The following is a 24,545-nucleotide window of genomic DNA, read 5'->3' as shown; positions in this document are numbered from 1 at the left end:
ATGGAACTGCAATACATTTATTAAATTTACCAGAGGAAATCTGGCATTGCAAGAGTTTACCACAGGATGATAGTTCTGTTCAGCAGCATACTAGTTCAAGCACAAAAACCTAATCCCATCTCAGAAAGTTACGCACGGAGATGAAAAGTAAAAATAGCAGACAAACACAAACCGCACCATAGTTTTGGTGGTCTGCTTTCTGTGGGATGCAGAGTCATTGTATAACTATTGTAGAAATATTGGAATATCTTCAATGACCCGTTTTCCAGGCCCCCACTCCCTCATGGATGTCCAGTTACTCTACACTTCCAGCCCCCAACAGGAAGGTCTTACAGCCCTCTGTTTTTTCCTCAACCGCAGACCAGCCAATTTCCATCTACTAATACTCTCGTCTGCCTAGCAGAGATGGTCCCTACCCTCAACAACTTCTCCTTCGACTCCTCCAACTTCCTCCAAATCCAAGGCGTAGCTATGGGCACTCGCATGGACCCCAGCTATGCCTGCCTCTTTGTAGGGTACGTCGAACAATTACTGTTCCAGGCGTACACTAATAATAATAATAATACATTTTATTTATGGGCGCCTTTCAAGAGTCTCAAGGACACCTTACAAAAATTGAGCATGTATAGGAAAAACATGTAAGGGGAATGAAATAAATAGTAGAGACATGACTAGTACACAAAGTAAAGACAGAATTCAATACAAAACACAGCATGAGGCAATTAATGCACAGATGAAAAGGGACGGGGACGTGGGGCTAAGGATAGGCAGAGGTGAAGAGATGGGAAGTACACTGGCCCTATCCTCGAAGTCTACCTCTGCTACATTGACGACTGCATCGGTGTTGCCTCCTGCACCCATGCAGAACTCACCTAACTTCATCAACATCATGACTAATTTCCATCCTGCACGCATATTCACTTGCACCATCTCCCACATCTCCCTGCCTTTTCTAGATCTCACTGTCTCCATCACAGGAGACAAACTATTGACCAACATCTACCACAAACCTAGTGAAATAACATTGTTATGTGCTATTAAAGTGGCAGGGGTAAACGGGATGAAAAAAGTTGGGAACCCCTGTTGTGAAGACTCTATCCCCTGCTCCCAATTCCTCCGTCTACACCACATCTGCGCCTAGGATGAGGTTTTCCATACTAGATAATCAGAGATGTCTTCATTCTTTAGGAAATGGGGGCTCCCCTCTTCCATTATAGATGAGGCTCTCACTAGTCTCTTCAATATCCCTCAACTCTGTTTTTGCTCCCCCTCCCCCCATTCGCAACAAGGACAGAGTCCCCCTTGTCCTCACTTTCCACCCCATCAGCATATAATCCTCCAACACTTTCACCACCTCCAATGGGATCCTACCACTGGCCACATCTTCCCATCTCTACTCCTTTCTACATTCTACAGAGACAGTTCCCTCCGCAACTCCCTGGTCAACCCGTCCCTTCCCACCAAAAACCACCCCGTCCCCAGGTACTTTTCACTTGCAGTCCTTTTACTTCCCCCTCGACTCCATCCAAGGACCCCAAAAGACTTTTCAGGTGAGGCAGAGGTTCACTTGCACCTCCTCCAACCTCATCTACCGTATACGATGTTCCAGGTTTCAACTTGTCTACATCGGCGAGACCAAGTGCAGGCTTGGCGATCATTTTGCTAAACACCTCCGCTCAGTCCGCCTTAACCTACCCGATCTCCCGGTTGCTCAGCACTTTAACTCCCCCTCCCATTCCCAATCGACCTTTCTGTGCTGGCCTCCTCCAGTGTCGGAGTGCGGCTTAGTGCAAATTGGAGGAAAAGCACCTCATATTTCACTTGGGTAGCTTACACCTCAGCGGTATGAAAATTGACTTCTCTAACTTCAAATAGCCCTTGCTTTCCCTTCTCAGTTCTCCCACCAGTCTTACTATCTCCGACTACATTCTATATCTGTCCCGCCCACTCCACTGACAGTCTGAAGGTCTCGACCTGAAACGTCATCCATTCCTTCTCTCCAGATATGCTGCCTGTCCCACTGAGTTACTCCAGCATTTTGTGTCTATCATTGTATTCCATACCTGCTTAAAAGCATGTAGCAATGCTATACACCGTGCATTTGATCCTGTGATAATGCCTTGAGAATACTGCAATCCTAGACGCACAATAGCAGGATGTACAGTTGAAAGCGTGCTACAAAGGATCAAAGAAAAAATTAGGTGCATCAGTGTATTATGTATATAAATCGCAATATATTAAGGAAATTAGCCAAAAGCCTCAATACTCAGAAACAGTACATTTGTGTAAGCCAATTACTAAATTGTTTGCTCAAAAACTAACACGTTGAAATTAAAATTTAATAAAACGTTTATTGATTATAAATTACATTTTGCGGGAGGTGATTAAATAGTCAGATATGTTTAAACTCATAACTAAGCGGTTGTATGGATTTCAAACAGTATTGAAAGTTAATTACTAGAAATAGATCTTGTTCCATATCAAATAAATCTGCAAATCTGTTCAATAGTGAACATACAAACAACCATCACATTATAAGATGAGGTAAGTACCAACCCATCCAGATGAAGTAATAAAATATAGTGTTCATTTACAAATATACCAGTGTCATTATAAACTATATCCTAACAGAAATCCTCAAGACTATTCTTTTTTAAGTTCTTTCATGAACCTTCAAGAACCTGCTGCATCGGTATAGTGATAGATAAACCTGCCACCTTTTCCACATGTACCGAGTTATAGACGATGGACAATAGTTGCAGGAGTAGGCCATTCGGCCCTTCGAGCCAGCACCGCCATTCAATGTGATCATAGCTGATCATCCCCAATCAGTTCCCCATTCCTGCCTTCTCCCCATATCCCCTGACTCTGCTATCTTTAAGAGCCCTATCCACTCACGCATAGCCCCCAACTGCGCAGGCGCGGCTAGAGAGGGAGGGGGGTAGAGTGGGAGGGGGAGAGGGTAGAGAGGGAGGCGGAGGTGTAGATAGGTAGTGGGAGGGGGTAGAGAGGGAGGGGATTGAGATAGAGGGGAGGGGGTAGAGAGGGGGGGAGGGGTAGGGAGGGAGGTGGATGGGAGTAGAGACCTTGAGGCAGAGAAAGGGCAGAGAGAGAGAGGGGCAGAGAGAGAGGGCAGAGAGAGAGAGAGTGAGGGCAGAGAGAGAGAGAGAGAGAGAGAGTGAGGGCAGAGAGGGAGAGAGCAGAAAGGGAGAGAGGGCAGGCAAAGAGAGTGAGAGGACTTTGAAGGAGGGGCCTTTCCACTTGATGTACAGGTCCTTGTCATGATCCTCCAGGAAGGTGAGTTTCTCCTTCTGGATGTAATCGGCCACTGCCAGCATATTACCGAGCAAGACGTTTTTAAACCCCACCGTCTGACGGATATCGTCGTAGTTGGGGATATTGATGCCGGATGGGATGCCGCTGCCAGCAAAGGTGAGCACGTCGAGGGAGGTGAAGTCGGGCTTGAGGAATCGGTCCTTGTCAAAGGACTGGGGCCACAGTAGCTGGGGCAGCAGCCGCTCAGCAGAGGCCACCAGCCAGGTGAACTCGGCATTCAAGTTCTTGTTCATCACCGCCACAAACCCTTCAAACTCCCCTCTGGAGCCATAGGGGTCACGGTAACTTTCAATGTAGCCTATGTAACTCTCCACGATGGGCCCCTCATCCCGAATCCAGTGCTTGGAGCCCTCCTTGTGTGAGCAGAACCGAGCATGCAGGGCCGAATAGGTCCCAGTGGGGCCGAGTGGGTTGGAGTGCTGGAGGCGGAGGGAGTAGAGAGGGAGGTGAGGGGGGAGGTGAGGGAGAGTGGCAGAGAGGGAGGAGGTTAGAGAGAGGGGGGTAGAATCGGGGGAGGGAGGGTATAGATGGAGAGGGCGAGGGATCCCAGCTAGGCCGAGCGAGTTGGAATGCTGGAGTGCCCCTCGCGCCTGGAGCGTCTGAATGTATTGTGACGTTAGTCGGCATTTTTTTCTTCAAAGATAGATAATAACAAGTTAATAACTTGTTAAATATAGGTAGAAATGTGACGGGAAGATATGTATCCGGTCGGGGGAGAAAATGTGAGTAGCATGTGTGAAAATGGGAAGGCAGTGGCCAAGCGTTTGGAACAAGATACAAATTAAGGAGATTAAAAGAAAGCCAACACAACCCTGGCTCACACAGACATTTAGATGTTGAGAACAAAGGGAAGAGTTTTAGAATAATAGAGATAGATGATCCACAAAAAGGACATTTCTAATGGATAGAAATAACTACCACAATACATCAGTAAATACATCATGGCTACAACTTAATTGATGTAATTTCTAATACCACACTCAGCCATACAACCAATATATTAAAACAAATCTTACGTTAGTTGGTGGGTTAGTGGCATTTTACGGCTGTATTGGTGCAAGTGTAAAAACAGACCAACTTTATTTCCATAATCTTGTCTCTGTGGAATCTGCAAATAAATGGAAGAAATGCTTTTATATCCACTTATAAAGTCAACATATTTGTGATAACTGCTAATCAAATCACCACCAAAGAACATTGAACAGGATATCACAGGTAACTCCCCTGGACTATCTAATAGTGCTCACTGAACTTTTATTTCTACCTCAGAGAGCAGATTGTACCTTCGTTTACAATTTGATTTTGGAAAAATCACATTCTTTCAGATGCTGCACTTCATAAGATCATAAGTGATAGGTATAGAATTAGGCCATTCAACCCATCAAGTCTACTCCGCCATCCAATCATGGCTGATCTATCTCTCCCTCCTAACCCTATTCTTCTGCCTATAACCTCTTCCACCCGCACTAGTCAAGAATCTTTCTACAGTACATTCAGAACGTATTCAGACCCCTTCACTTTTTCCACATTTTGTTATCTTGCAGCCTTATTTTAAAATTGATTTTTTTTAAATCATCCATCTATACACAATACCCCAGAATGAAGAAGCAAAAACATATGTCTAGAAGTTTTTGCAAAGTAATTACAAAGAAATAACTGAAATATCACATTTACATAAGTATTCAGACCCTTTACTATGACACTAAAAATTGAGCTTAGGTTCATCCTGTTTCCATTGATTATCCTTGAGATGTTTCGACAACTTGATTGGAGTCCAACATTAAATTGATCGTACATAATTTGGAAAGGCACACGCCTGTCTATATAAGGTTCCACAGTTGACAGTACATGTCAGAGCAAAAACCAAGCCATGAAGACAAAAGAATTGTCCGTAGACCTCCGAGACAGGATTGTATCGAGACACAGATCTGGGGAAGGGTATAAAACAATTTCTGCAGCATTGCAGGTCCCGAAGAACACAGTGGCCTCCGTCATTCTTAAATGGAAGAACTTTGGAAACAACAGGACTCTTCATAGAGCTGGCCAAATTGCCCGGCCAAACTGAGCAATTGGGGGAGAAGGGCCTTGGTCAGGGAGGTGGCCAAGAACCCGATGGTCACTCTGACAGAGCTCCAGAGTTCCTCTGTGGACGTGTGGAGATGGGAGAACCTTCCAGAAGGATAACGATATCTGCAGTACTCCACTAATCAGGCCTTTGTGGTAGAGTGGTCAGATGGAGGAAACTCCTCAGTAAAAGGCACATAACAGCCTGTTTGCAGATTGCAAAAAGGCACCTAAAGGACTCTCAGACCATGAGAAACAAGCTTCTCTGGTCTGATGAACTCCAGATTGAACTCTTTGGCCTGAATGCCAAGCATCACGTCTGGAGGAAACCAGGCACTGCTCATCACCATGAAGCATGGTGGTGGCAGCATCATGCCGTGGGGATGATTTTCAGCGGCAGGAATTGGGAGATGAGTCAGGATTGAGGGAAAGATGAACGGAGCAAAGTACTGAGAGATCCTTGATGAAAACCTGCTCCAGAGCGTTCTGGACATCAGACTGGGGCAGAGGTTCACCTTCCAACAGGACAACTACCCTAAGCCCACAGTCAGGACAACGCAGGAGTGGCTTCATGACAAGTCTGTGAATGTCCTTGAGTGGCCCAGCCAGAGCCCGGACTTGAACCTGATTGAACATCTCTGGAAGGACCTGAAAATTGCTGTGCATGGATGCTCCCCATCCAACCTGACAGAGCTTGAAAGAATCTGCAGAGAAGCATGGGAGAAATTAGCCAAATACAGGTGAGCCAAGCTTGTAGCATCATACCCAAGAAGACTTGAGGCTGTAATCGCTGCCCAAGGTGCCTCAACAAAGTACTGAGCAAAGGGTCTGAATACTTATGTAAATGTGATATTTCAGTTATTTATTTTTAATTACTTTGCAAACATTTCTAAACACCTGTTTTTGCTTTTTTATTATGGGGTATTGTGTGCAGATTGATGAGTAAAAAAATAATTTAATCCATTTAAGAATAAGGTTGTAACGTAACAAAATGTGGAAAAGGGGTCAATAGTTTCTGAATGCACTGTATCTCTGCCTTATATATATATCCACTGACTTTGCCTTCACAGCTTTCTGTGCCAATGAATTCCACAGATTCACCACCCTCTGATTAAAGAAATTCCTCCTCGTCTCCTTCCTAAAAGAACGACCTTTAATTCTGCGGCTATGATCTCTAGACCTAGACCTAGACCATGAGTGGAAACATCCTCTCCACATCCACTCTATCCAAGCCTTTCACTATTCTGTTGTTTCAATGAGATCCCCCTTCATTCTTCTAAACTCCAGCAAATATAGGCCATCAAACGCTCATCATATGTCAAGCTTATCACGTGTGCAAACCAAAGATTTTTGTGTCCAAACTTTCAGGGTGGGACTTGAATCTACAACCACCGGCTCAAAGGCCTCTAATTTCAAACAACTTACATGGAACACCAAACTCTTGTGGACTTTTTGTTCCAAAATTCATGCAAATTACATAAGTATTCCGTAATATGGCTATCATTCTAATAAAAATTGAGAAAATAAGATCATAACACAGATAACTGGACAAAAATCATTGTCTTTTTGCAGCACCAAACCATTGTAGAGCTATTAAAAAATACTTCAAGTAATGATCCAACAGATTTATTCGCATATAGTAAAGTTACACAGCAAGTCATCACCTCTGTGACTTCATCCCCACTAACCGCCAGTGTCTAGAAGCGTTGGTAATAACTGGTGACAGTATGGTAATACCCGGACTGGATTATAGATCCGAGTGGTGTGTTAGTATTAGGTAAGACAGATCTACAATCATTGAAACATTTCAATATGGGGATGTGGTAGAAGTTGGAGAGGGAAACATGAATTGAAATAGCTATGCCCTAGCTATACCTGAGAATAAAACATGAATTATATTCTCTTTGATTAGAGAGGGTCTAAAGCAACTAGCTCTGCAAGGTTAGGGAAATATTTTACTAAGTAAATCAATTATTTTCTGATCAATTTTTATCAGTCAAATAAGTGAAAAGGGCAAAAAGTAGTGAAAACAAAATAAAATCGCTACATATTACATCATTGTTGTAAATATTATTAAGTAATCAAAGAAACACCTATTTTTGAATACTGTTTCCATCTTCGACACTTTCCCTCACACCTAAAATCAGCAAAAGGATTCCCTTGCCCACCTTTCTGCTGACCTACCATGAAACACTATTTCCAGCATGAGCTGTATGATGCCATAACTAAAGACATCTTCCTTTTTCCCTTCTGGTTTTCTGAAGGTACAGTTTCCCCTTCAACATACTAGCTGGCTCCTGATTATCATATTTCCTTCCATTCCCTTGTTGCTACAAGTCCACCCAAACTAACGCTTACATAATATATGTGTTCAAGAAGGAACTGCAGATGCTGGAAGATCGAAGGTACACAAAAAAGGTGGAGAAACTCAGCGGGTGTAGCAGCATCTATGGAGCGAAGGAAATAGGTGACGTTTCGGGCCTAAACCCTTCTTCATAATATATGTGGTCTCCCCATATTAAATGAAAGGGTTGAAAAGCTGATGAAAAATCATGTCAGTAGTCTTCATCATCTGGGTATCTTTCTTTTGATATTTAATAACCGAAAGGACAGTTGTATAAAACGAACACTGGATTAAAACAAAATATTTAAAAGATACCTGTTGCCGTTCCAATTTTTTGGCCATCTTTTTACAAACCGCAGGGTCATCTGCCTGAACATAATCTGGGAGTCGTTTCACTACTACAGAAAAATAACACAGCTGTTTCATTTCTCAGGACAAGGACAAACACAATTATATAAAACAGTAAAATACATATTAGGTTTTCAATTTCTTCCTTTAGAACCTCAAAACAAACTCATTGTATTCTCTTGTATTATAATGGCAGAACATAATATAAATCTCAGGTCTAAATCAAAAGCCATAAACATTTCATCTTCCACGTTTTATCATGGTCAGTTCAGAACTCTCAGAAGCACATTGACTTTCAACTACAACTGAAACATGTTTTATAGGAATACAAGACTGAAATAATATATTGCTTATTGTACAAGGCTTGCATTAATAACCAAAACAGTTAATGAGGCTAACTACCTAATGTTTTATGATAGCAAAGATATTGACATTCTGGCAGAGAATGTGAAATCGACATCGACAATTGGGAAACCAATGCCAAGGACAGGAAACTCTGGCGAACCATCATCCAAGAAGGACCACAAGGTCTCTTCCTGCGACATGTTTTTTGATTTCTACATATAAATACAGCTCTACAGCAGATGAATGCTAATTGGAATGGAACTGCTCAATTCTTAACTTACTCAGCAGTATTTAAGTTAAACAAGGCAGAATGGTGACAGTGTAACTTGTTCCAATGTTAACAGAAAGTTTGCAATGATCCAATTTCTACTTTTTTCTCAGTATACTCCAAAATGATTGCACCTGACGTTTTTACCTTGCTGTGGCTCGCTAGGGACAGGCTTTGTCTTCGTTGAAACAGCCTGCTGGCCTTGATCCAATTTTTTAGATTGTTTTGCACGTTCATCTTGTTTTGCCTTGCGCTCTGCTCTAAGTTCATTTTTTGCTTTTCCAGTCAAACTTTTCTCATTACCAATAGGCATGTCGCCTGATGCTGCATTTGCTGTTGCATCTGAAAAAAAAAAGATTATGGGGTCAAAACTAATCGCAATATTTTAAATTTGGCTATTAACTTCTTACATTTTCCAACAAAGTGAAAAAATATGACATCTGAATGGTGATTAACCTTCACTTCCACAAGTATTTCATTAAATGTTTTTCAGTTGATGTGATCAATGGACATCCTTTCAATTCTTCTAAGACAAACCTAATAAGCATCACTGGACAATAATGTAACTAAAAGGGGAAAAACATATATAAAGTGCTAACTTCACTTGCCATTACAAAATCAAAATTAGGAATGATCCTGAAATTCATCAGCAGGCTCTACCATTTTGCCATGCTATTTCAAAATGTTTCTACTCTTTTAGGCGATGATTAAGTCAACAAGTGCTCACCCTCTAAGTCTTTCCAAACTGCCTGCCAAGAAGAAAGAGAGTGCACATGACCTGACAAGGTTCATCTATTTCTTCTCTTTACTCCTGCTAGGAGTAAACATGATAACTACGCCTCAAGGGAGAATACAACATTAAATCATTAGTGCTGAAGTTACAAGTATGGACACAATCTTCCTCTCCGAAACAAATAAGTTACTAATCACAGCACAAGAACAACCTCGACAAAAACATTTCAGCTTTTTGAATTAATTTACCATTGCTACACTACTGAGACAGACAGAATTTTACCATTTTAACAATCAACATATATTTTACCATACTCCTAATTGTAAATATTTTAAACCTACTCACCACCACAAAGCTCTGCACAATACAAATTTAAGCATTGAAGCTGACCAGTGAACATTTTCTTGGAAGCACAAAGAATTGCAGATCCTAGAATCTTGAGTAAAACACAAAGTGCTGGAGTAATTTAGCGGGTCAGAATCTTTCCTTCGGGTCTGAAGAAGAGTTCCGACCCAGGACGTTGCCTATCCATTTCCTCCAGAGATGCTGCCTGACCTGCTTCTTCTTCTTCTTTGGCAGTCCCTTGAGGTCGACTTCCTACCACTCTGGTTCTGAATGACTAAAGAGCTCCATCTAGGATCTTTGACAGCGGCTAGCACATTTGAAAAGAAAGTGCATGGCATAATTCATGGGTGGATTATTTGACAGGTTCTGGGCTCCATCTGCCATTTTCATTTGATGTTTGCATTTTTCTTCTTGTTGAGCAATAATGGGGCAATGATTCCCATGAAGACTCAAAATAATTGGTACACTTACCTGGCCAAGGTAAGGTTATTTTTCCCTCTATATGGCCAAAAGGTGCTACTGCTGCATGAGAAGCAAAGATGAATTTCATTATCAATATCTATCACCACTGAAAGGTGGCTCCTGATACAAGGAAACTGATCCATATTTTCTGTGGTCTCCATTGTCATTTGATTATAAGGGACAGGAGTAGCAGGATGCTCTTGGTTTGCCTTATTGATATTTATGATAAGGTTCATTCCTTTGAATGCCTCAGTAAACAAGCCAATAATGATACGGAGCTCCGCCACCAAACGCACACACCCGCAAAATTCTGCAATGTATTGTAGTCCGATGTTTGCTGGTGAAGCTTGAACAGTTCCCACCCAACGTGTAGATTACATCCATTGTGAATGAGAGGAAATTGGACTGATGGGCCAAATGCCCTCCTTCTCTGGCATTATAAGTAATTCCAGTGAGGAACCTTTGAAATCGGAGTAAGTTTGAGGTGATGCACAATGGGAGGTTGAATGTAAGAGGAGATGGCCAATTAATGGCAAGATTCTTAACAGCATTGATATGGAGGGATTTTGGAGTCCAAGTTCGTGGTTCACTGAAGGTGACAGCACAAGTTGATAGGGTGGTGAAGAATGGTATGCTTGTCTTCATTGCTAGGGGCATTGGGTATAAGAGTCAGGAAGTCAGGATGCAGCACTATAAGAGAAACAAGGAATTGTAGATGCTGGTTAATACACAAAAGGACACGAAGTGTTGCAGTAACTCAGCAGGTCACGCAACATGTCTGGAAAACATGGAAAGTGAAATTTAGTGACCTTTTAGGTCTAGACCCTTCTTCAAACAGATTGTGTGTGGGAAGGGGGAGGGCGATAAGAAAACTAGAAGAGGGACGAGGCAGGACAATGATTGGCAGGTAATAGGCAAATTGTTACGCTCAACCCGAAATGTCACCTGTCCATGTTCTCCAGAAATGCTGCCTGACCTGCTGAGTTACTCCAGCCCTTTGTGTTCTTTTGCAGCTGCATAAGACTTTGGTTAGGTCCGCATTTAGAGTATTGCATGCAGTTTGGGGCTCCCCATTACAGGATGAATGTGGAGGTTATAGAGAGGGTGAAGAGAAGGTTTATCAGAATGCTGTCTAGATTAGAGGGTTTCAGCTACAAGGACATGTGGGATAAAATTAGATTGTTTTCTCTGGAACGGGTAACTGAATGTGGATGATCAGCCATGATCACAGTGAATGGCGGTGCTGGCACGAAGGGCCGAATGGCCTACTCCTGCACCTATTGTCTATAACGTTGAAGGTAGAATATATACAATTCTGAGAGGTAAAGATTGGATAGACAGTCAGAATCTTTTTCCCAGGGTGGAATTGTCCAACACTAGAGGGCATAGCTATAAGGTGAGAGGGGAAAGTTCAATGGAGATGTTTGGACCAAGTTTTTTTACTCAGAGAATGTTGGGGGACTAGAGTGTATTGCCAGGAGTGATGGTGAAAGCAGGCACAATAGTTGTGTTTAAGAGGCTTTTAGATAGGTACATGGATATGCATGGAATAGAGGGAGTTTCCTTCTCCCCTGACTCTCAGTCTGAAGAAGGGTCAAAATGTAACCTATTCCTTTTCTCCAGAGATGCTGCCTGACCCGCTGAGTTACTTCAGCATTTTGTGTGTATTTTTGTGTGATATGCATCACGTACAGGCAGATAAGATCAGTTTAACTTGGCATAATGTTTGGCACAAACATTGTGGGCCAAAGGGCCCATTCCTGTGCTGCACTGTTCTATGTTCTAAAGCAAGGAAAAATTGTGAAAAGTATTTGTGAAAAGTGGAGCAATACAATTGCCTTGTTTGACCCGAATCTATACTGGGATTGGATATGTGGTGAAGTCCATTGTTTAGTAACAATTTAGTAACCTTGTATGCTATCACTTATGCCCCTGTCCCACTTAGGAAACCTGAACGGAAACCTCTGGTGACCTTGCCCGCAACTCAAGGTTTCCATGAGGTTGCCAGAGGTTTTGGTCACTAGCCTGGAAAGCCTCGACCTCGATCGACCGAAGCGTGAGCTGCATCTACCGACCAAAGATCCTATAGGATCTTTGCTACCGACTGCACACACACACACACATCGCGAAGGTGGGGGCCAGGGACAGTGGAGGAGCGCTTTCTGCGCGATGAAGAGGAAGGTAAACGGCTGCCACAGAGCACGGTAAGTCCTTTAGAGAGCTCGGGGGGAGAAGGGGAGAGAGAAGGGGAGAGAGAAGAGGGGAGAGAAGGGGAGAGAAGTGGGGAGATGGGGGGGGGGGGGGGGAAGAAAGAGTGGAGACAGTTTTAAGAAGTTTAATAAAGTTAGCTGGCAGTTTACCTTCCGGCAGGTCTTCTAGGTCCTTAAAACTCCAAAGAGCCAATCAAAATGGCCAGTCAGCGAAGGAGATGGCCTTCGACTGCCTGTAAGTAAATAGCGACCCCACTCCACTGGCTTCAACCAAACGACAACCTATTTTTAGTCTAGGCCGGTTTTGATTTAGTTGAAACAATCGAAGCAACCTAGATGAAGCCTCGACCACGCGGAAACCACTTTCGACCATTAGGGAGAGTGACCAAAACCTTCGGCGACCTCATGGAAACCTTGGGTCGCAGACAAGGTCACCAGAGGTTTCCGTTCAGGTTTCCTAAGTGGGACAGGGGCATTACAGTGACCTCCATAATGTTTGGGACAAAGACCCATCATTTATTTATTTGCCTCTGTACTCTACAATTTGAGATTTGTAATAGGAAAAATCACATGTGGTTAAAGTGTACATTGTTAGATTTAAATAAAGGCCATTTTTATATATTTTGGTTTCACCATGTAGAAATTACAGCAGCGTTTAGTCCCCCCATTTCAGGGCACCATAATGTTTGAGACACAGCCATGTCATGTAAATGAAAGTAGTCATGTGTAGTATTTTGTTGCATATCATTTGCATGCAATGACTGCCTGAAGTCTGCGATTCATGGACATCACCAGTTGCTGGGTATCTTCTCTGGTGATGCTCTGCCAGGACTGTATTGCAGCCATCTTTAGCTTATGCTTGTTTTGGGGGCTAGCTCCCTTCAGTTTTCTCTTCAGCATATAAAAGCATGCTCAATTGGGTTCAGATCGAGTGATTGACGACCACTCAAGAATTTACCATTTTTTAGCTTTAAAAAACTCCTTTGTTGCTTTAGCAGTATGTTTGGGATCATTGTCATGCTGTAGAATTAGTTTTGAGGCATTTGTTTGAACTTGAGCAGATAGGATGCGTCAATACACTTCAGAATTCATTATGCTACTACCATCAGCAGTTGTATCATCAATGAAGATAAGTGAGCCAGTACCTTCAGCAGCCATACATGCCCAAAACACCTCCACCACCGTGTTTCACAAATGAGGTGGTATGCTCTGGATCTTGGGCAGTTCCTTCTCTCCTCCATACTTTTCGCTTGCCATCACTCATATAAGTTAATCTTTGTCTCATCTGTCCACAAGACCTTTTTCCGGAACTGTGGTTGCTCTTTTAAGTACTGCTTGGCAAACTGTACCTGGCCACCCTATTTTTGCAGCTAACTAGTGGTTTGCATCTTGCAGTGCAGCCTCTGTATTTCTGTTCATGAAGTCTTCTGCAGACAGTGGTCATTGACAAATCCACACCTGACTCCTGAAGAGTGTTTCTCATCTGTCGGACAGGTGTTTGGGGATTTTTCTTTATTATAGAGAGAATTCTTCTGTCATCAGCTGTGGAGGTCTTCCTTGGCCTGCCAGTCCCTTTGTGATTATATCACCAGTGCTCTCTTTCTTCTTAATGATGTTCCAAACACTTGATTTTGGTAAGCCTATGGTTTGGCTGATGTCTCTAATAGTTTTATTCTTGTTCCTCAGTCTCAAAATGGCTTCTTTGACTTTCATTGGCACAACTTTGGTCCTCATGTTGATAAACAGCAATAAAAGTTTCCAAACGTGATGGAAAGACTGGAGGAAAGACTAGGTGCTGAGAGCTCTTTTATACCTGCATTAAGGAGGCATTTAAACTCACTTGAGCAATTACAAACACGTATGAAGCCATGTGTCCCAAACATTATGGTGCCCTGAAATGGGGGCATTATGTATAAACACAGCTGTAATTTCTACATGGTGAAACCAAAAGGTATAAAAATACCCTTTAATAAAATCTGACAATGTGTACTTTAACCACATGTGATTTTTTTCTATTACAAATCTCAAATAGTGGAGTACATAAATAAATGATGGGTCTTTGTCCCAAACATTATGGAGGGCACTGTATGTATTTGCAGATTTAAACAATAACCCCTAAACAATAAGGAGTCATTTATTTTAAATGTTTTCACAGTGGATCATAAGACCGTGGAACTCTGTTTCTATTATCCTTTCAGGAAGAGAGTCCTTGAATATGTTCTACTTTACCGAAGAGGTACACTAACTCTGGATAGGAGGGTGAAGGGTAGATGGAAACAGTGTTAAGGTAACAACCAGATCATCCATGATCGTATTGAAAGGAGCTGGACTGAGGGTTCAAGAGGTCTCCATCTAATCCATATCTTTATAATGTGGTGCAGGCATTAGCACCTCCAAATTTGTCCATGAAAGGTTTTACATTACTATTGAGTAAGATAAAACAAGCTTTTCCCAATCCTTAACATTAAGCTAAAAATCAACTGTTTTAAAGTGCTGACAGTTAATAAAATTTGAAACATTTACAAAAGTTAGCAAGCATTAAACACACCTCAAGTATCATGTGTCATTCATTAAACTTTAAAATATCAGAGATATACAATATGATACGATAGAACTTTATTTATCCCAGGAGGGATAATTTAAATCTGCAAATACATCCTTAAAGCTGACACTGTGTGCAAAAATAAATGATTAGTAGTAAACGTACCTTTCTGTTGTTTTTTTGGGACCTCTGTTGCAAAAAATGTTCCCACATCTGCAGTCTTGTCTTCCTTCCTGTGTTTCTTCTGTTGCTTTTTCTCCTTCCTTAATTGTTGTTTTTCTTCTTTGGTCAATTCTTGAGCTGACTATGAAGAAAAATGAAAAATACAACTGTTACATGGCAATAGATTTGTTTGGTCGAAGATTTATCTTGTTCATGTATTTCGTATGGTACACCAAGTATTATTCAAGGCTGAGACTTGGACTCAATTCACTAAACTACCAGAACATAACAAATCAGTAGTGAGCAAACAGAATAACTCCGTTTTATCTTGTATTGAAGGGCAGAGATGAATGGAGAACATTTGAAGAAAAACAGTAATACAAAATCTGCATTTAGTTATCGTGACATATATCACTCAATAAACTTTTTAAATTTCATAAACTTTAAGATATATTGTTTAAGATAAACTGAGCATCCTGGACAATACAGCTCACCCCCTCCATGACACACTGGTCAACTTGAGGAGTACCTTCAGCAACAGATCGGTTCCACCAAGATGCAGGACAAACCACCACAGGAGATCCTTCATCCCTGTGGCTATCAAAGTGTACAACTCCTCCGCCTTCCGTCGTGGGGTAGACTGACTCCCCTTCCCCCCCTCCCCTCCCCATCCCCAATCTTTGCACATTCTCAATCCTTTCCACTCGTCACTTTAATTTCATGTTTCATGTATTTTGTGTTTTTATCAATAAAGTTCTATCGTATCATATTGTATATCTCTGATATTTTAAAGTTTAATGAATGATACATGATACTTGAGGTGTGTTTAATGCTTGCTAACTTTTGTAAATGTTTCAAATTTTATTAACTGTCAGCACTTTAAAACAGTTGATTTTTAGCTTATGATGGCATAATGCATTCAGTTGTAAAGTCACACATTTTATGAAGCCATTGTAGACACAAGGAACAGCAAATGTAGGTTTACAAAAAAGGACATAGTGCTGGAGTAACTTAACAAATCAGACAGCTTCTCTGGATAAGCAATGTTTTGGCTCGGGACCCTACTTCCACCTCATTGAAGCCATTGCATGTTTTGGGAGCATACCTGGGACATTTTACAAAGTCCTTGCCTCTGTCTTCTTCAACAGTCCCTCCGGACTGAAAATGGTTTACTTCTACACCAGATTTTGTTGGGTTTTAGGTGAATCATGAAGTTAACGTGTGAACCAGAGACTTTTCCACATATGGGACAAAATAACAAGACAAGGCAGGTTAGCAGGTAAATTGTAAGGTAATAAAAACATTCCATGTAAAGGTTCAGGGTGCTCCCTGTACATGGCAGATTTTTACTACCATCTCAAAGTTTCCAATATCTGATCGAAGAATAGTGATCGTTTTTGTCTTAATTGTGTGATTCTTCAATTTTAGACTGCATTTTAGATATGCCCATAATTCGAAACATCCTCTTCATATATATCCTATCAACAAATCATATACGTTTCATTTAAATCCCCTCCTACTGTTCTAAATTGCAGTGGATACAAGTCAAGGCTGTGCAATCTTTCCCTGGAAAACAATCTGCCTCCCAGGAATATGGATTCCTTAGAGAAATACGTTGCAGCAGAACAAAATACTCAAGTTTCATGTAATTATCTTTTCTAGTATTATAAAAATCATCACTCCCCACCCACCCTCCAAAAAGGCCACTTTCTTAAAAATTGATTAAAAACTCAAACTCCAGCATTTTTCTATTCTTGTTTCAGATTTCCAGAGTATGCATTTTTTTTATTACTCCAATCATTATTCAAACTGATAATTTTGAAACAAATCATTTCATTTTGCACAGGTTTGTTTAGAAGTTATAATTCTCAAAGGATGTCAGAAACATTTATGGTAGGCTAAGATAGGCTTACAATGAATGCCAAAAATGTTTTAAACAAGGTTGGTTAACATAAAAATGTAGGAAACAAAAGTTAGTCATTCAATAAGACATTCCAAGCAAAAAATACAATTTCACTGTTTATTCCTTTTAAAAAAAACTCAGTATTTCTGCCTTTTATCTACAGAAATAAACAGCTCTACATTTCTCCACAGTATTTTCTATTTGAAATGTGACTGCATGGTCACTCAACTTGTTTGCGTCCTTTTGTAGTCTGGTTGTATTCTCATCACTACTCACAATCCCACTTAGTTCCATGCCATCTGCAAACATGTCAAAGTTATGTTTGGTCCATTTTGCCAAATTGTTGATCTAGACTGTGAACAGTTGGGTCCCAGGCACCAATCCGTGATATCCCACTAATCATAGCTTGTCAATCTGAGGTCCCTATTTCTGATAGCTAACTCCTGATCCGTGCTTCTATATATTACCTCCAATTCATGTGCTCTACAACAACCTCCCATGTGGGACCTCATCGATAGCATTGCTAGCACTGAATCTGGAAAATGAGCTCAGCCTAGCAAAGGGAGAACGTCCAGAAAACAACATTCATAAAAATCACGGTGCTTAGACTAGTTATGGAAAAGGATGTAAACCACTCCATGGGTAAAAGCAGGACCAGTTTCCGTTTCAGCTTCAATGGGTGAACACAAGGAAATTGGAAGAGGAGTTGGCCACCAGACCTCTTTGAGCATCACAAGCCATTCAATGATGGCCTCAACTATTATAACTCACTGCAGTCTCAATTTCCCTATCTTTCAAAAGTGTATCTATCTCCAAACTATTATTGTTATATGGCACTATCATTGCTTGGTTTTCATGTGTACGTATGTGAGTGTGTGTGTATATATGTGTGTATGCCTGTATATATGTGTATAAGTGAGTATGCGTATATATACACACACTGAACTTTTTTTCTCTTTTATTATATAGTTTACAGTGTACTATGTTTACATTATCTGTTGTGCTGCTACAAGTAAGAATTTCATTGTTCTATCTGGGACATATGACAATAAAATACTCCTGACTCTTGCCTTAAATACTTCAACATATGTTGCCTCCACAGATTTAACCCAGGTAAAGATTAACAGGCAAAATATATGGTGGAAAGGCGTCTAAAGTGAAAATGTTTTTCTGTTCTACGACTTGACTCCAACTCCAGTGACAACTTCAAAGACATGAATAAAGAAAATCTTAAATTATTCAAAAGCATCCAAGATAAAAGAATACAAACTATTAACATTCTATTGTACATTCCTGATAAATGAGCAAACAACATTCTATAGGAGGAAGGAAAAAGACTTTGCATGATATCCTCAAAAATACAGCACATTCAGCCATTTACGTTACTTCCATCAGAGGAGAGGTTCCTGTTTACAGCCTATGACAACTGGTCAAATAAGCAGAGGTTTATGCTGAAAGCTGCCCAAAAATAGAAAGCCACATATGGTCTGGTTGAATACTATCAGTTGCAAAAATCTGACATTTACATTACATCTTAAAGATAACAAAGGCCATCCCCAAAAATAAAAATAGAAAATTGATTTCAGGCCATGAAATCATAGACTGAGTTAAGACTGACTGAATACATAGTCTTTTTTTTAAAGTGTAATTTAAAAGGTGGAAAGAAAGATTCAAGATTTAAGGAAATAAGAGCAGAAATAAAGCCATTAGTTGTTGACCTACCATTATTGATCTGATGAAGAGAGATAGAGAGCAAATAAATATTTCATTTTACTGTGATCTGGGCATTGCTTGCAGAGCCAGTATTTCTTACACATCCCTAATTATTTTGCCACTAGGGTGTGTTTAGGCCTGAATGTGTACGAGGTTGCAGAGAGAAGAGCAAATATAACATGTAAAAATAAAATGTGAAAAAGTAACCTGCCTCCCAAAAAAAAGATGTGTTTACTGTGTCTCTTCGATTCCTGCAATTCAGCTCTCCATCCCCCTTCTCCCAGAAGAAAGAAGAATAATGTGTCCCTGATCCACAACTCCCACCTTATCAGCCTCCGCATCTAACACATTCTTCACATGGACAACACTGTCGGTGCTGAACATGATGTCACGACCAATTCTTATCTGCCTGCACATATTCCTCCATTCCCTGCATATCCAATTGCCTATCCAAAAGTGTTTAAAATGCCACAATCGTATCTGCATCAAAGGCACTCACCACCCTCTGTGTAAAATACCTTGCCCTCCACATCTCCTTTAAACTTTGCCCTTCTTATCTTAAGTATTCTAGTATTTGAATTTTCGATCTTGCAAAAAAGGTTCTGACTATCCTTCCTATCAATGCCATTCCTAGTAGTATTTTAAATATATGTTTGACCAATTTTTGAATGTGATCCAAATTTGGCGCTGTCAACAAATGTAAAACAAAAAATAGTTTAAAAAAAATACAGCCTGCCCAGTTGCCCTAGTCCACTTTGGAATCACTATCCTCTCTTTTTGAACATTGTTGCTGTTCTAAAGAAGATGAAATTGGGAACACACAACCTCCTCCCACAACCAGAGAGCAGTGCTAAACTACTATCTACCTCTTTGGTGACCCTCAGACTATCCTTGATCGAACTTTGCTGGCTTTATCTTGCAGTAAACGTTATTCCCTTATCATGTATCTATATGCTATAAATGGCTCGAATGTAATCATGTATTGTCTTTCTGCTGACTGGATGGCATGCAACAAACGCTTTTCACTGTATCTCGGTACACGTGACAACAAACTAAACAGAACTCAACACAAGACCTTGGTTAATGTCAATTGCAATTAAGTCAATTTGCATGTCCTATCATCTACGATTCCGAAAGTGCCATGTCACATGACTGCTCATTTACACAATAACAGACTTTGAAGGGATCAGAAGATAACGATGCACAAGACAAGTCTGCTTTATCTCATCCATCCAGATAGAACCTAACCTAACGACAAAAGCCAACTGGTTTGTAAATAGGTTATTCCACGGTTAAAAATCCCTTTGTTATAATGCAGTGCCTATGGCAAAATGCACATATGATGTTTGGTTCTGCTACAGTAAAGTATATTGAGTAGGCTCAATTGGAAAACATTTATAAATGATTGGAGAAATGTATACATTTTAACCATTTCTGCATATCCATAAAATCATTCCCATTTACTCAATTGAGGAAATTTTGGAATGATTGTCAAACAGCAAAATAGCTCAAGAGGTACAATAGGAAATATCTCAGCAACTCCTGCAGGTTCTTGCAAAGCTACCTTCAATATACTTCAAATGCACACAATAAAAAATGGAATACAGCAAAATGAGAAAAAAAATTATTTGCAAATATTATTATTCGTTTTCTATATAGAACAGAATTGTTACTATGCAAATATGAAAAATGAAATAAAATTTCAAATGGTAATCATATAGATTCAGTACAAAAGTGAGTCTCTGTACTTTTCATTTCTATATAAACTCTTATTGTATCGAATAGTCCACACATTTAGTTGAGATTTCTCATGGTTAATGTATTAACACAAAAATTCTGAATTCAAAGTTCACCAACATTAAAATAGAAATAATATTGTCATGGCAGCAGATGGAATATAAACATTTAGTTCAAGTAATTCTGGCCCAATTGCTCAATCACTCGCCAGTCCAAAAGCTACGTTAATTTTAAAACCTACCTTTTGTTGCATGAATTTCTTACACTCTCCATCTAAAATACACAAACGCATAGAAAATGTTTATTAGTATGTGGCACCACACCAACACATCTTGTGCACAAAACACAGGCTATTTTAAAAGGACCTTATAAGTGTAATGTTTTCTGACTTATTTTGAGAATTCTTAAAAATCAAACTAAACCAATCACATTCATTTATAACCCTATTCTCCTGCCTTCTCCCAGTAATCTTTGATGCCCTTACTAATCAAGAACCTCTCAATGTCCGCTTTAAAAACTTTGACCACCAGGGGCGCCGGGGAGATGGCCAGCCCTGCCGGTAACCCGTTCGTTTTTTCAACTTTTGTTATTTTTAGCGTCTGTTAAGAGTTTGGTTTAATGTACTTCAGTTTGTTTTATGTGGGGGGAGGGATCGGGCAAAACTTTTTTTCAAGTTCTTACCTTCCCGGAGATGTGATTGATTTTCGGATCACATTCTCCGGGCTCTGCGGGCTACTATCGCTGGAGCTGGGAGCCGCCTCGGACCGTCATGAGCCCCACCGCGGGACGCGGACTTAACATCGGAGCGGAATTGCCTGGGATTGCTCCCACCGTGGCCTGTGGACTTACCATCAAGGGCTCACAGTCTCGGGAGAGGCTAGTCGGGAGCTCCAACGCCGCACAAGGTTCAACCAGTCCCGACGCGAGATTTGATCGCACGGCGCGGGGAGCCGATAACCCCCCGATGCAGGAGATGAACGCCTCGACGCGGAGGGCACGAACGCCGCTGAATACGGGAGTCAAGACCGTCCCGTCAACGGGGGGCTCGAGGACCCCAACCGAGGAAGAACAAAAGGAAGGCCTTGAACTTTATTTCGCCTTCCATCACAGTGAGGAATGTGTAGGAGTCACTGTGGTGGATGTTCATATTAAAATGTGTTTTTGAGTCTGTTGCTTTTAATTGTAGGACTGACCTGGCCAGTGAAATTCTTTGTATGTTGCAAAACATACTTGGTGAATAAAATCTGATTCTGATTCTAAAAATACCCAATAAACTTGGCCTCCACAGCTGTCTCTGACAATGAATTCCACAGATTCACCACCCTCTGGATAAAGAAATCCCTCCTCGTCTCTATTCCAAAGGCATAGGAGCAGAATTAGGTCATCAGGCCACATCAAGTCAACTCCTCCATGCAATTAACTGATCCATTTTTCACTCTCAACCCCATTCTCCTGCCTCCTCCCCATAATCTTTTACACCCTTACTAATCAAGAATCTATCAATCTCTGCTTTAAAAAATGTATTGCACTCCACAGCTGTCTTTGTCAATGAATTCCACCTATCCCAATCATTCTTGTAAACCTCCTCTGGAACCTCTCCAACACCAGTACATTCTTCCTCCATATGTGACCCAAAACTGTTCACAATATTCCAAGAGTGGCCTGATCAGCACCTTAGAAAGCCTCAGTATTACATCCTTGGTTTTATATTCTCGTCCTCGAGAAATGAATGCTAACTTTGCACGCCTTCCTTGCTACTGACTCAACCTGCAAATTAACCTTTTGGGAATCCTGCCACAGAATGCAGTTATGCTCTTCAAATTTGAGAAAGGGCATTCTTGCTTTTGAGGGAGTGCAGCGTAGGTTCACAAGGTTAATTCCCGGGATGGCGGGACTGTCATATGTTGCTCGAATGGAGCGGCTGGACTTGTATACTCTGGAATTTAAAAGGATGAGAGGGCATGTTATTGAAACATATAAGATTATTAAGGGCTTGGACACGGTAGACGCAGGAAACATGTTCCCGATGTTGGGGGAGTCCAGAACTAGGGGCCACAGTTTACGAATAAGTGGTAAACAATTTAGAACGGAGATGAGGAAACCTTTTTCACACCAAGGGTTGTGAATCTGTGGAATTCCCTGCCTCAGAAGGCAATGGAGGCTGAAGGCTCTGTATTACTTCAAGAGTTGGATGGAGCTCTTAAAGATAACAAAGTCAGGGGATATGGGGAAAAGGCAGGAACAGGGTACTGATTGCGGATGATCAGCCATGATCACAATGAATGGTGGTTCTGGCTCGATGGGCCAAATGGCCTCCTCCTGCACCATTTTCTCAATAGACAATCGGGTTCTCAATCAGCAGAAAACCACTAGTCACTGACTGCCGACCAGAAAAGTCCTCCTTTATTCCCACTCTTTGTCTTCTGCCAGTCAGCCAAACGTCTTTCCATGCTAGTACCTTGCCTCTAATACCATGGGCTCCTATCTTGTTTAGCAGCCTCACAGGCGGCACCTTATTTAACGCCCTCTGAAGTTGCAATTAAATGAGATCTGCTTTGACCTACTAAATGGTGGAGGAAGTTTGAATAGCTCAGTGATCTACTATTAGTCCTTATTTGTATATTTGTATGTGTGGTTTCTTACTAAACACACTTGCTATACCTCCACTTCATCAGGGCCTGCTTCACATTTTCAGATTTACATGATCCTATCTTCCCATCTTTACAGATTACCTTCTATACTATTTCGACAAAGAGAAACAGTCAGAACATTTCCAGTATGGAAATGTCAAATACAGAGGGCGCAGCTTTATGGTCAGAGTGGGAATGTTTAAAGGAGATGTACAGAATGGGTTTTATTTTCACACGGAGTGGTGGATACTCAAAACACTTTGCCAGATATGGTGGTGGAAGCAAATATGACAGTGACATTTAAGAACATTTTAGATAGGCACATGCATTTGCAGGGAAAGGGGATATATGGATTATGTATAGGCAGAAGGAAACAGTTTAATTTGGCATGATGTTCAGCAAAGATACCATCCAAAGTTCTGTTCTAAATATATATATTTTTATCATATTTATCTCACCATGCTGATTGCCTTGTGTATTTCTTATATCATTTAACGATCGCCTGTTCTCCATTGAGATAGTCATTCCTTTTTACACGTATAGTTTTCTCCTTCCCATCTTATAATTTTCATTTTTAGTATATTCTTGCTTAGCTAAATTATCGTAACGGAAGCTCTTTAATCCACATTCCAGTAGGAAGTATGTTCCCCGGTTTGTCTCTGAAAACATCAGTGGTGGGTTGGAAAGCACAAAATCGCTGTCCACCAAAAGCAACTGAGACGGTATACAAAAGGTATACTCAATTCAGGGGTCAGTTTCAAAATGTTACGTGGATTGAATCTTATTAGTGAAAGCTGTGAGACTGTAAATTGGGTATCAGTTTTGCAGAGCATCAGTTGTCTGCTGCTCTTTCCACCTAAGAGTTGAAGAGGGGACTGGGGAAAGCTCCACACCACACTGCCCGTCAGGGCCATTGCATCAACTTCCGGCGATCAGGCCAAGCCCCACGCTACCGCAGAATATGAAGACAACATTAAACCGATTCTTTACCGTCCACCTTTTTTTCCCTTGGTCCGAATTAGTGACTGGCAATAAATAGAGCCTTACCCGGGGCTGGGCTGGCGCTTGTGGCGCCGCTGCCGCACGATGTTTCCGAGGACGGCCCATCTCTGTCAGACATGGTGCACGGTGCTGGCTACTGCGCCTGCGCATTCTCACCCATCACACTGAGTGTGCAACCAGGATCATTTATTATTTCTTGTAGGCAGGAACTGCAGATGCTGGTTTATACCGAAGATAGACACAAAAAGCGGGAGTAACTGACTAGTCAAAGCAAAGATCATAATGCTCTATGATCTTTGATCTGAAGAAGGATCTCAACCAGAAACATCACCCATTCCTTCTCTCCTGAGATGCTGCCTGTCCCGCTGAGTTACTCCAGATTTTTGTCTATCTTCATTTAT

The 24,545-nt window shown here is 41.1% G+C and overlaps 1 protein-coding gene across 2 annotated transcripts in view; it reads right to left on the bottom strand.

The window, feature by feature from the left end:
• The window catches only part of eif2b4 (eukaryotic translation initiation factor 2B subunit delta), a 47,252-nt gene extending 22,938 nt beyond the window's left edge, over window positions 1–24,314 (bottom strand). The window contains exons 1-8 of one of the 2 annotated variants that reach the window (XM_033020993.1): window positions 24,190–24,314; window positions 20,754–20,785; window positions 15,163–15,301; window positions 8,983–9,047; window positions 8,853–8,952; window positions 8,060–8,142; window positions 4,353–4,444; window positions 2,064–2,175 (exon numbers count right to left, since the gene is read on the bottom strand). In XM_033020993.1, coding sequence (XP_032876884.1) covers window positions 2,064–2,175; window positions 4,353–4,444; window positions 8,060–8,142; window positions 8,853–8,952; window positions 8,983–9,047; window positions 15,163–15,301; window positions 20,754–20,785; window positions 24,190–24,262 — 696 coding nt within the window. In that variant the 5' untranslated portion in view covers window positions 24,263–24,314. Of the gene's footprint in view, window positions 1–2,063; window positions 2,176–4,352; window positions 4,445–8,059; window positions 8,143–8,852; window positions 9,048–15,162; window positions 15,302–20,753; window positions 20,786–24,189 lie in introns of both variants that reach the window. The other variant, XM_033020992.1, reaches the window with a different exon arrangement.
• Window positions 24,315–24,545: the final 231 nt, after the last annotated feature.

Source organism: Amblyraja radiata, chromosome 5 (genome assembly GCF_010909765.2).
Source record: "Amblyraja radiata isolate CabotCenter1 chromosome 5, sAmbRad1.1.pri, whole genome shotgun sequence".
NCBI lineage: Eukaryota > Metazoa > Chordata > Chondrichthyes > Rajiformes > Rajidae > Amblyraja > Amblyraja radiata.
Note: the sequence above shows the minus strand (reverse complement) of the source record. Positions and strands in the feature narration are given on the sequence as shown.